Source organism: Xenopus laevis, chromosome 8S (assembly GCF_017654675.1).
Source record: "Xenopus laevis strain J_2021 chromosome 8S, Xenopus_laevis_v10.1, whole genome shotgun sequence".
Classification (NCBI taxonomy): Eukaryota; Metazoa; Chordata; class Amphibia; order Anura; family Pipidae; genus Xenopus; species Xenopus laevis.
This window is the reverse complement of record NC_054386.1, coordinates 95,206,938-95,219,910: the sequence shown is the minus strand read 5'-3', so window position 1 is coordinate 95,219,910 and position 12,973 is coordinate 95,206,938. Positions and strand designations below refer to the sequence as shown.

At 42.0% G+C, this 12,973-nt stretch overlaps 1 protein-coding gene and 1 long non-coding RNA gene across 3 annotated transcripts in view; one reads left to right on the top strand and one right to left on the bottom strand.

Annotated features, from left to right (window-relative positions):
- golph3l.S (golgi phosphoprotein 3-like S homeolog) overlaps nucleotides 1–11,675 on the bottom strand; it is a 28,447-nt gene extending 16,772 nt beyond the window's left edge. Inside the window, 2 exon segments of one of the 2 annotated variants that reach the window (NM_001095340.1) lie at nucleotides 9,333–9,501; nucleotides 11,627–11,675. In NM_001095340.1, coding sequence (NP_001088809.1) covers nucleotides 9,333–9,500 — 168 coding nt within the window. In that variant the 5' untranslated portion in view covers nucleotide 9,501; nucleotides 11,627–11,675. 2 annotated transcript variants of the gene reach the window in all.
- Nucleotides 9,390–12,083, top strand: LOC121397559. Its single transcript, XR_005963754.1, has 2 exons — nucleotides 9,390–9,526; nucleotides 11,785–12,083. It is a non-coding gene; the product is annotated as an uncharacterized LOC121397559 (long non-coding RNA).
- The last annotated feature ends 890 nt before the right edge of the window (nucleotides 12,084–12,973 follow it).

Genomic DNA, 12,973 nt, shown 5'->3' with positions numbered 1-12,973 from the left:
ATTCGGCCGAACCCCCGAATCCTTCTCTAAAGATCTGTCCGAATACTGAACCGAATCTGAATCCTAATTTGCATATGCAAATTAGGGGTGGGAAGGGGAAAATATTTTTTACTTCCTTGTTTTGTGACAAAAAGTCACACAATTTTCCTCCCCGCCCCTAATTTGCATATGCAAATGAGGGTTTGGATTCACTTCGGCAGACGGATCCTGGATTCAGTGCATCCCTATTTCCTCGTAGATAAATTAGAGCTCACTCAAATAATGGATAAAAGTACAAACAAACAAATATAACTGCCTTTTGCACAAATCCTGCATGTAGAAAGACATGATGTCTGGTGAGTTTAATAGAGTGAGCTCTAATATATCTTCTAGGCAAAAGGAGCCCCCTATAAGATATATTGGATCTAAAGGTGGCCATAGACTCAAAGATCCGCTCGTTTGGCGACATCGCCAAACGAGCGGATCTTTCCCCGATATGCCACTAACTGCATGGCTATATCAGGGGTAATTCGAACGTTCGGCCATATGGCCGAACGATCGAATTTCGATGCGCCAAGGGGCTCAGACGGGTCGGGTAAAAATCCAACCTTCCCGATCGATATCGTGGCCAGATATCGTTTGGGAAGACCTGTCAGAAGCCCCCATACACGGGCAGATAAGCTGTCAAATCGGTCCAAACGACCGATATCGGCAGCTTTATCTGCCCGTGTATGGCCACCATAACTGTCAATGAATATCTGACACCCAACTGCTGCATGAAGAGAGAATGAAGAGAAACAGATGCTGAGAGAGGAATAGTGAAGATAAACTTGATTATTTCAGAAATGGTACAGAATTGTATTTTGAAAACGTCTTATTTCAGTATGATGAAACTTCAATTTTCATAATAGTTCCCCTTTCATTTAAATAAACATGGGGGTAGATGCTGGACAGCTTGGCGAAGAACTGGTCACACTGGCAAAAAAGTTTTGATCACAAATATTGTTTGCCTTTGTGCTGCTTCCTTATTTGACAAGCTGTGTGCAAAGCAGAGAATAATTATATGTACAGGATGGGTCATGGGAAATACTTATAACAGTCATAGCACCTTTGTCTGTAACTTTCCTCTATTCTTCCTTACTGCCTACTTTCGAAATGTATTCAGAGGTGAATCCTTTCCTTCAGTTCCAGCTCCTCTATGAGAAGACATTCACGTTAGGGACTAGCCCTCTATTACTGATGCTAGCCAAACAAAAATATCTGCTTATCCGAAAAGCAAACCAGTACAGATTGATCCCAGGAGAGACCATTAATGACCCAGAAATTCAGGAAAGGTGCTTAGTCCCTGCTATTTAACCAGATAAATTAGAAGATCACTTGTCCTTCCACAATGTCCCAAAGTTCTTAAAAGCTTGGCCCAAAAACCAAAATTATCTTACGAGAGAGTCTAGTAACAAAGTGTAGCTGTCCTCGTGCCTTTATTTCCTCTACATTTTCAGTGTGTTTTGTCATATTCCTCATGGCGCTTGAAAACTATTTCTAGGTATTTATATTAATGACCTGGAGGTGGCCATTGAAAGTACTGTTTCTATTTCTGCAGATGAGACTAAATTGTGGGACATGGGTTTTTACTATTGAGTGTTGTTCTTAGATCTACCAGGCAGCTGTTATCTTGTGTTAGGGAGCTGCTATCTGGTTACCTTCCAATTGTTCTTTTGTTTGGCTGCTGGGGGGGGAAAAGGGAGGGGGTGATATCACTTCAACTTGCAGTACAGCAGTAAAGAGTGACTGAAGTTTATCAGAGCACAAGTCACATGACTTGGGGCAGCTGGGAAATTGACCATATGTCGAGCCCCCATGCCAGATTTCAAAATTGAATATAAAAAAAAATCTGTTTGCTCGTTTGAGAAATGGATTTCAGTGCAGAATTCTGCTGGAGCAGCACTATTAACTGATTCATTTTGAAAAAAAAAATGTTCTCCCATAACAGTATCCCTTTAACTGATGAAGAATCTAGGGGTTTTTGTAGATAACAAGTTGTCTAATTCTGGGCAGTGTCATTCTGTGGCTACTAAAGAAAATAAAGTTCTGTCTTGCATAAAAAAGGGCATTAACTCAAGGAATGAAAACATAATTGTGTCTCTTTATAGGTCCCTGGTGAGGCCTCATCTGGAGTATGGGGGCAGTTTTGGACTCCAGTCCTTAAGAGGGATATAAATGAGCTGGAGAGAGTGCAGAGACTAAGTGCAACTAAACTGGTTAGAGGGAGGGAAGAGTTAAATTATGAGGGGAGACTGTCAAGGTTGGGGTTGTTTTCTCTGGAAAAAAGGCGCTTGCGAGGGACATGATTAGACTTTACAAGTACATTAGAGGACATTATAGACAAATAGCAGGGGACCTTTTTACCCATAAAGTGGATCACTGTACCAGAGGCCTCCCCTTCAGACTAGAAGAAAAGAACTTTCATTTGAAGCAATGTAGGGGGTTCTTCACAGTCAGGACAGTGAGGTTGGGGAATGCACTGCCGGGTGATGTTGTGATGCTGATTCAGTTAATGCCTTTAAGAATGGCTTGGATGATTTCTTAGACAAGCATAATAATGTGATACTAAAATGTATAGTTAGTATATGAGTATATATAGTTTATGTAAGTGTATGGGGGTCAGTGTATGTATGTATGGATCCTGGGTTTCATTGGAAGGGTTGAACATGAACGACTTTGCATAGTTACAATCTAACCATGTAACTATGAAAATATTCCATGCGGTCTTCCTCCCAATGCAAAAATGTAGGCTATTAGAAGCCTATTGACTGCACAACAATCCTTCTGCAACAATGCTTAGGAGAAAGAGCTTTCATGTAAATCTTTCTTTTGATGGAAACACATCATATCTTAAAACCCACAGCAATAAATTCTGAAATAACTGAATTGTTATTGCATCACAGCCATCTGCAATGTAAATATTAGTTCTCCATAACCCTCACCACTTGCTGCAACCTGCCCTCAGGCTCCATCCCACGCACGCAGGCACAATGAGAGGTTTACATCACAGATACATGAGAAGTGGCCACATTTGCCGGCCAGTGTTGCCTTTATTTGCAGACAGTTCATTTCTGTTTAAATTGCCACTGAAAACCGCAGAAAATACTAGCTCTGTGCATAGGCCAGTTAAAGGAGAAGGAAAGGCTAAAATTAAGTAAGCTTTATCAGAAAGGTCTACACCAGTAAACCCACAAAGTAATGCTGCTCTGAATCCTCTGTTAAAAGAAACAGCACATTTCTTTCCTTCTATTGTGTACTCATGGGCTTCTGTATCAGACTTCCTGTTTTCAGCTTAAACCTCCAGGGCTAGGGCTTGAGCATGCTCAGTTTGCTTCATTCCCCCTCTCTTTTCCAACCTCCCTCCTCCCCTCCATGCTGTAATCTGAGCCCAGAGCTATGAGTGAGCAGGGAGAGACTCAGACAGGAAGTGATGTCACAACAAGCTAATATGGCAGCTGCTATCCTAAACAAACGGAGAGAGCTTCTAGACCTGTTTAAAGCAGTCTGCAGAATAGTGTTATAGCTTGCACTATTTTGGCTAATGTATTGGCGATAAACTGCCTCGTAGTTTTCCTTCTCCTTTAAAGAGGTTCGTCACCCAAAAGCAAAGTGACAGAGCATTTTCTTTGCTGCCATCTGTTTGTTACTCCTGTGCTGTATGTGAACTTACAGACAGGGTATCTGTCCATCAATGCACACAAAGGGTGGATTATGGAGCTGAAACGTCTAACTATGCAATTTGAGGCAAAAATTTGCCTGTGACCATAATGACAAGCTAATGCCATGTCTGTTATTGCACACAAGGCGTATTCCGTTGGATATTTGGAGGAAAAAAAAATGGCATGTGCTCCATTGGCCTAAGTAACTTTCCGATATACTTTTAAAGGGCACCTGTTGGGCAAAAAATGTATCCCCAAACAAAAGTGCAGGCTAACAAAGCCCACACTCTGGTCGGGGGTAACAGTTTTTTTTAAGTTGCCCCCCCACCAGCACTAGGGCAGTCGCATTAGGAGGAAGCTCCCAGTACGAACAGCCATGTTGCAGTACATGTATGCGCATAATGAGCGAGTGCATGTGACTTGCTTATTATGCACATGATGTCAGAAGCGTATTTACAAATGGCTCTATTAGCCCACACCTTTGGTTGGGGATAATACTTTTGCCCAACAGGTGTCCTTAAAGTAAAAAATGACAATAAATTTGTTAAAAAAAAAAAAAAAGCAATACATAATTTAACTTTAAATTCTCTGCATTCCGGCTTTAACTTCCAAAACAATGTTGGCGTTACGGATGGAGTCCCAAACCCAGAACTAGTGCCAAGGTCCTGGTCGCAGCTCACTCTGCCACTTATAAAAACCACCTTTCAGTTCGGGAGGAGCCCACCGCTTCTCGGGGGCCGTCAGGTCTTATCGTGACAGGACCAGGGTGATAGTTCTGGGCAGGCAAGGGAACCGAGCGTAGTACTAGAGAACATGACGCTTGGTCGAGGGACAGGCCAGGTCGATACTAATCAGGAGAAGCAGTGCAGATTCAAGAGACGAGAGAGTAGTCAAGGTCACAAGCCGAGTCAAACACACCAATATCGCAGTACAAAGCAGGATCCGAGAGAGTCGTCGCTACACGGGAAAGGGTCAGGACAGGTAGCGAACTCGACAAGGTCAGGAACAAATCAGAAAAACTCAGAGAACGCACTCAGGAACTATAGAAATAGACCTGATGTTGTGTATAGTGAAAAAGGACATGGCACCTTTAAATATTTAAACTTTGCGCCAAATGCGATGACGACAGACACACACTCGCGACAAACCCAGAAGCGGTGCGATCGTTCGCCATTCAGTATTCAGAGCAAGAGGACAGAGGAAGCGGCAGGCGACCCCGTCGCACCCCCACTAGACCAGCAGGTAAACTTCTGACAGTTGCAATCCAAATGATTAAAGCAGATTCAATCACCCGGAGGAGACCTGACTCTGCTTTCAACTGCAAATACATTTAAACATAACTTGCGGGACCTAACATATGCATAGTATAGTAATATTTGAGGTTTTTACTATATCAAGCATGACTACAATCCTGAACGGCTAAACTGAGAATCAACGCACCACAGACAGCCGGAAAGGGCCTCTGGGAAGTGGCTTTAGTTGGCAGAGAGGCACTGCTTCCAGACACAGAAAAGCAATAGGTGCAATAAATATTCCGGCCTTTATTATTGTCAACGTGCATTTGTAAAGCACCAGCATATACTTAGTTATATACAACAGATGGTTACATACAGATTTAATTCAAATATAAATACAGGGGGTAGAGAGGGCCCTGCTCATTAGAGTTTACACTAGGATATGAGATAAAGGGTGGGTAGTTGCCAGGGCCGGAACTAGGGTGGGGGGGCTGGGCAGGTACCTGTTCAAAAGTCTTCTGCCTACCCCCTAGTCCTGTTGCTCTCACCTCCCTCCTCTCTCCTTCCCTCTATGACTCTCTCCTCCCTCTGTCACTCCTTCCCTCTATGACTCTCTCCTCCCTCTGTCACTCCCCCCTACCTCCCTCCTTCGTTACTCTCCCCTCCCTCTGTCACTCCCCCCTACCTCCCTCCTTCCCGCTTTGTTACTCTCCCCTCCCTCACACTACTTCTCATGGAGCATGCACAGTTGCAAGCAAGCGCACAATGGGTGGCAGGGGGTAGATGATAGGGTGCCTAGGGCACCCTATTGGCTTGGCCCTGCCCTGGTAGGTATGGGCAACATTGGGAGTCAATAAGCACAAGAATAGGTATAGAAATGTATTGGAGCTCACCCTTCTTGATAGCGCAGTGTCTCTCCCCTCTGTAGCAGCTCTCGCGGGATCCTGCTCACCTCGTTCAGGAGGTAACTATAGTGCACAGATTTACCCCGCTATACGGCGCTGATCGAAGGAATCACAAGAGACCCCTGACGAAGTGCCAGGAGAATAGGCACGAAACGCGTAGGTTTCCTCACCAACCCACTGCCACATGTTCACTAGATGTGCCAAATAAAGCCGCAAGAATATTGAGCAACAACGACTCTTGTGATTCCTTCGATCAGCGCCGTATAGCGGGGTAAATCTGTGCAACATTGGGAGTCAGGAAGTAGGGTTGCCAGCTTTCCCACCTGACAGACTCGTGGGGGGGGGCAGTGACGTTGCAGGGACATGACATTGCGGGGACGGGCTATGACAGCCCAATTGCCGCGTCAATCCCAGGAAATTCGGCCTGGTTTTACGAATTTGGAAAACCGGGCAGCCAGTTTTGACCCGAACAGCCCTTCAAAAAACCGTGTCAAAACCGGACAGGTGGCAACCCTACAGGAAAGTGAGAAACGTGGCATTGAATATTGTACTCAGCAGGTGACAGAAGCTTAACAATAACACATAGGAATGAAAGGAGAGCTAAGCTAGGCGAGGTGAAGCTTCTCTAAATTGGTTTTCAGAGAGAAAGTCTGATAGAACAAGGAAGGAAATACCAGAGAAGGGGTGCAGCAGCTCCAGCAAAGTCCTGAATGTACGTATGTGATGAAGTCATTACTGCTTAGATCATTAACGGACCCTAAAGAAAGGTTTTGCGAATAATGATACAACTGTAATTATAATTATAGCTACAGCATCACAGCCATTTGCCTTTCATAGAGCATGGTCTATAATAAAGATAGGTGACAGTACTTCCATAAAGCTGAGCAGCCATCTTGGCTTGGTTATTGTAAAGTAGAACTCAACACAAGAATATTTCTGCCAAACCTACAGAGGGAATCAAGGCACAAATAAAACAATTATATCTTATCAATTAATGAGACTGCAAACTTTTTAAAAGGATAAATTATAAAAAAATTTTTTATATTATAACATTGTTTTTTGGACTGGTATTAGGCTCCTTGCCATTTGAATCAGTGACAAGTGATCCAGTAAAGCTTTCCAATCTTTTCAATGCACCATTCATCAAAATAGCTTTGTGCTAACAATTTTTAGTACTCAAGAGTTACCCCCTGATATATGATTGAAAGGAACAGCCACACCAGAAACATTAAAAAAAAAAGAAGATATTTTAAAATAATAAAAATATAATGTCCTGTTGTGCTGGACTGGTGAAACTGGTGTGTTGGTTCAGAATCTCTACTATAGTTTATATAAACAAGCTGCTGTGTAGCCATGGGGGCAGCCATTGAAACCTGACAAAGGAGAAAAGGCACAGGATACACAGCAGATAACAGATAAACTCCTAAGAATACCTTTGTATGCTGCAGAGCTTATCTTATCTACTGTGTATCCTGTGCTTGAATGGCTGCCCCCATGGCTACACAGCAGCTTGTTTATATAAACTATAGTAGTACTTATCTGTTATCTACTGTGTATCCTGTGCTTGAATGGCTGCCCCCATGGCTACACAGCAGCTTGTTTATATAAACTATAGTAGTACTTATCTGTTATCTACTGTGTATCCTGTGCTTGAATGGCTGCCCCCATGGCTACACAGCAGCTTGTTTATATAAACTATAGTAGTACTTATCTGTTATCTACTGTGTATCCTGTGCTTGAATGGCTGCCCCCATGGCTACACAGCAGCTTGTTTATATAAACTATAGTAGTACGTATCTGTTATCTACTGTGTATATATATATATATATATATATATATATATATATATATATATATATATATATATATATATATATATATATATATATATATATATATATAATTTTTTAATTAAACTTTTATCCTGAATTTGTATGCTCCATCTTCCTTTTGCGCATTCCACCACAGAGCAGCAAAACAAAGGAGGCTCTGATTATACAAAGTGTCAGTTAGCTGAATGAGTAAGCAGTGTGGCTTGTTGCCCGGCTGGTAGTCAAGGTGAGCATTACATGATGGCTTAGCAAGGGAGCTTTACTGTACTGTGCTGTACTTTGGATTCCTTTCTCATACCATGAGACAATTTGAATTAAAAAAAAAAAAAAAAATTAAACATTCTTTGTTCCCAGTCAGATATACCACTTGCTCTTTTAAAAAGGATAGTAACAAAATGAAAAATCACTTCATATTTTTTCAGTGTATCAACTATTAAAGGGGATGCAAACATAAAAATACAATATTGCCTAATGGGAAAAAAATGTAATCCTAAGCAACTTTCTAATACATGGGATCCATTATCTGGAAACCCGTTATCCAGAAAGCTCCGAATTACGGAAGGCCACCTCACATACACTCAATTTTACCCAAATAATGCAAATTATTAAAAATGATTCCCTTTTTCTGTGTAATAATAAAACAGTCGCTTGTACTTGATCCCAACTAAGATATAATTAATCCTTATTGGAAGCAAAACCAGCCTATTGTAATGTTTACAAGATTTTCTAGTAGACTTAAGGTATGAAGATTCAAATTACGGATTGCACAGAATCCAGGATTCAGCCTTTTTCAGCAGGGTTCTAATTTCGCCGAATCTTCCTGCCTGGCAGAACGGAATCCTAATTTGCATATGCAAATTAGGGGCGGAATGGGAAATCACACATTTTTGTCACAAAACAAGGAAGTAAAAAATTTATTTTTTCACTTTTTCCCTTCCGGTTACCGATTTGCACATGCAAATTGGGATTCGGAATTTGGCCAAATCTTTTATGAAGGATTCGGGGGTTCGGCCGAATCCCAAATAGTGGATTCGGTATCCCTATGTAAAACTACATTTTATTTTATTTCATAAGAAAATAAAATCATTTATGGGTTTACACCCCATTTTAATTGTTAAAGGCTTCATGACCCTCCTCTAAGGTACTTACTGTAAAAGGATATAACCTACAAGCAGCAAGCATGGGGTATGAACATGTCCGTCAGAGATCGACACCTGAATAAACAGTGTTCATACAGACTTAACATCAGCTTTAAATCTGATCGCAGCACACCAGTAGTTCCATGTAATCGCTGACAGAGGTAAGTCGTGAATAAATGCTTAGTGGATGAGAAACTGAAAAGGCAGCTGTGAATTTCCATGTTGCCAGGATCCTGGCTATTGTCTCTTCTACTTTTCTTTTGTGTTTCATAGCTCACCTCGCCCCTTGACGGAGCAGGTCAGACTCACCGGGCAAGGAATGCACGTTTCTGGAAAATGTTAATAGGTGAGCAGGTGTTGCTTGCTGCTAGGTCACCGACCTGTCCTCTGAGCTCCGGAACAAAGAAAGCTGCATACGTTTTTTTGGGGAATCCTCTTTTGAAGCAGTGACTCCACATTATCCAACCACATGTATGAAGATGATGATGAAAGAGTCCCCCTTAATCTATGGAGCATCAGTGCAATACGGGATTGGACTTACCTCTTTGTCTTTGAGTCCTAGAAGCAACACTTCCTCCATAAGCGTCAGGCGAATATCCTTGGAGTCGGCGGATTCTTCCTCGTCTTTATCTTTGATGGAATCTTCCGAATCCGCCCTGCGTTCCTGACCCTCTTCTGCACGTCGCCCACGGCGAATTAAAGTGGTCATCCTTACATGAAATAAACAAGCTTGAAGTAAGCACAGGAAAGTAAAAGAGGGGACAGAGCAAAAACAACCTGCTCAACCCCAACTAAAATCCGTAGCATGGCTGCCTGTTAAGCAAATGATAACATATAAAACCCTTCTACTGAAATTCCTTCACTGATCTGCTCCTCGCTACATTTCTTCTCTTATCTCACTGGCTGTCCTCCTCTCAGAGCCAGCTTCTTTTCACACCATCAACAACCACTGCCATTTTATATCCTAAACCTTTCCATCTTGCTGCTCCTTACCTCTGAAATTCCATCCCTGAATTCCTCCATAGGGCAAATTCTCTTATTCACTTCAAAGAGAAACACATATCCTGCCTTTTGGAGCACAATAATATTATTTATTCTAGTAAAGTCCTGGCACTTAAGGGCCATTGCTCATACTTTCTGCACTTTTGCCCTCCCATTTGTGCCTGTATGTTATCCAACCACTTAGACTGTAAGCTCTTTGGGGCAGGATCTCCAAACCACTGTCTCTCTTACCTGTTGGCACTTAACCTCTGTATATTTACTATAATGTTGTCTTCCCTGTGCGTATTTTTCTATATTGTATAACACTGTGTATCCCAGTAACATGTCATATACATACAAGTAAGTAAGTAAGTAAGTAAGTAAGTAAGTAAGTATGGTCCCTGGCCCAGGTGCAATTTTGCATCACACCGTTACACACAGTAAATAAATGGAGCAGCCGTTTGCACCTACATTAGCAATCTAAATGGGGGCACTATAGATAGATGATAGATAGAAAAAGAGAGAGAGAGAGAGATAGACAATCAATTAGATACATAGATTGATAGAGACAGACAGACAGATGATATAAAGATGATGGGTAGATGGATAGATAGATAGATAGATAGATAGATAGATAGATAGATAGATAGATAGATAGATAGATAGATAGATAGATAGATAGATAGATAGATAGATAGATAGATAGATAGATAGATAGATAGATAGAGAAATAGACAAGAGAGATAGACAAGAGAGATAGACAAGAGAGATAGACAAGAGAGACAGACAGACAGATGGACAGGCGGACAGATAGATAGATAGATAGATAGATAGATAGAGACAGAGAGATAGATAGATAGATAGATGATAGATAGACAGACAATAGATTATATAGATAGATGATATAGATAGCTAGATAGATAGACAGAGAGATAGATAGATAGACAGATAGATAGATAGACAGAGAGATAGACAGACAGAGAGAAATCGACAAGAGAGATTAGATAGATAGATAGATAGATAGATAGATAGATAGATAGATAGATAATAGATAGATAGATAGATAGATACAGACAAATAGACAGACAGATAATTAAACACACCGATAAATAAATAATAGATAGAGAGATAGATGTGGGGTAGTGTGCCCCTCTTACAGGTGAATACTAAAACATCTTACAATTGTTAGACCAGGGATCCCCAACCTTTTGAACCCGTGAGCAACATTCAGAAGTAAAAGGAGTTGGGGAGCAACACAAGCATGAAAAATGTTCTTGGGGTGCCAAATAAGGGCTGTGATTGGCTATTGGTAGCCCCTATATGGACTGGCAGCCTACAGGAGACTCTGTTTGGCAGTACACCTGGTCTTTATACAACTAAAACTTGCCTCCAAGCCTGGAATTCAAAAATAAGCTCCTGCTTTGAGGCCACTGGGAGCAACATCCAAGGGGTTGGAGAGCAACATGTTACTCACGATCTACTGGTTGGGGATTACTGTTAGACAATTACCCATTTTTACCTGAGATACTAAGGGCCCAAGGCAACGCTACAGTAAGGCCAAGCCCAAACAGAACATTCCATGTAACTCTCCTATCAGTGGCCTCTCCTGTCTCATTCCCAGCTCTCTCTCTCTCTCTCTCTCTCTCTCACTCGGAAAGTTGTCAAGAAGCAGAATGAAATGTAAATGACGCAGAATGAAATGTAAATGACGCAGAGGGAAGCAGGTCTGGCGCTTATTTACACGGAGTATTTCCAGTGAAGCCCGAGCAAGTGAAGAAGTGGTTGAATAGAGATCATACACGAGAGATAAATATATAGTTCTACAACCGCAAGAAACACACAAACCTTCCTCACCTGTTTTTCCTTTCACTTAAGCCTCGGAGAAACTTCACTTCCTGAAGTCGGACACATCAGCTTTGATCCAGCCCCAGCGCAATCTAACCTCTCTGGCTGTTTTCTCCTGACAGACACTTCGTGTTACCAATCAAGTCGACTTTCTTCTTGTCACACAGGTCACTCCAGCGAGCTTCTCTCCGCCCCCCTCCCCGCGCACGTCATTCAAGCTTGCTCAGAGCTGAGTGTTGCCTTGATGGGCGCTCTTGACCAATGGGAATTGACTAACGCTGCACGGATAGATTCGCTGATCCTCCCGGCCATCGAGATGTGTTGATAGACCGGCGTTTCGGGATCAACCATGTTTTATGAGGGGATTGTAAGCTTCCGAAGCCGCGTTCAAGTCATGGCGGAAATGGGTAGTTGTTAGAGTTTATGTTATGTTGTGGTTACGCAGAAATAAAATACATTTCTGAAATGTTTGTGTCATATTTCTTACATGGCATTTGTACCCCAAAATTGTTAAATTTAAACAACATCCAATCAACTTTTCTCATAATTTGCATACCTCCCAACATTTTGGAAGTAAAAAGAGGGACAAATTTTTTTTTCGCACATAGCGCAGTGAAATTTTTTGACCACACCCCTCTCTGTGGCCACACCCCCTATTTACCATGTTCATTTTACTAAATTTGACAGGTTATGAAAGTTTGAAAATATTTCTCCTTATCGAAATAGTTTTTTTGTGTCTCAAAATTGTTACAAAGTATCTTATTTGCACCTGTTCTGGGCTCTCTGCTAAAAGCCAATTAAGTTAGAAACCTTGTTTCTTTTTCTGGCTGTTCAGGGCAGAGAAAATAGGGACTTTCCAGTACAAATGAGGGACTGCGGGTTGAGCTGTCAAAAGAGGGACTGTCCCTCCAAAAAAGGGACTGTTGGGAGGTATGATTTTTGTTTTTGTTCTCCTTCAGTTTCTTTAAAGGATCACCGTTCTGTTAACTTTTAGCAAGTTATAGAATGGTCTGCACCATTATTTCGTTTTTTTTTTTGAGTCATTTGCCTTTCACTTCTAAAGGTGGCCATAGACTCCAAGATCCGCTCGTTTGGCGACATCGCCAAACGAGCGGATCTTTCCCCGATATGCCACTAAACTGCGTGGCTATATCGGGGGTAATTCGAACGTTCGGCCGTATGGCCGAACGATCGAATTACGATGCGCCAAGCGGCTCCGACGGGTCGGTCAGGTAAAAATCCAACCTTCCCGATCGATATCGATCGGGAAGACCCGTCGGAAGCCCCCATACACGGGCAGATAAGCTGTCAAATTGGTCCAAATGACTGATATCGGCAGCTTTATCTGCCCGTGTA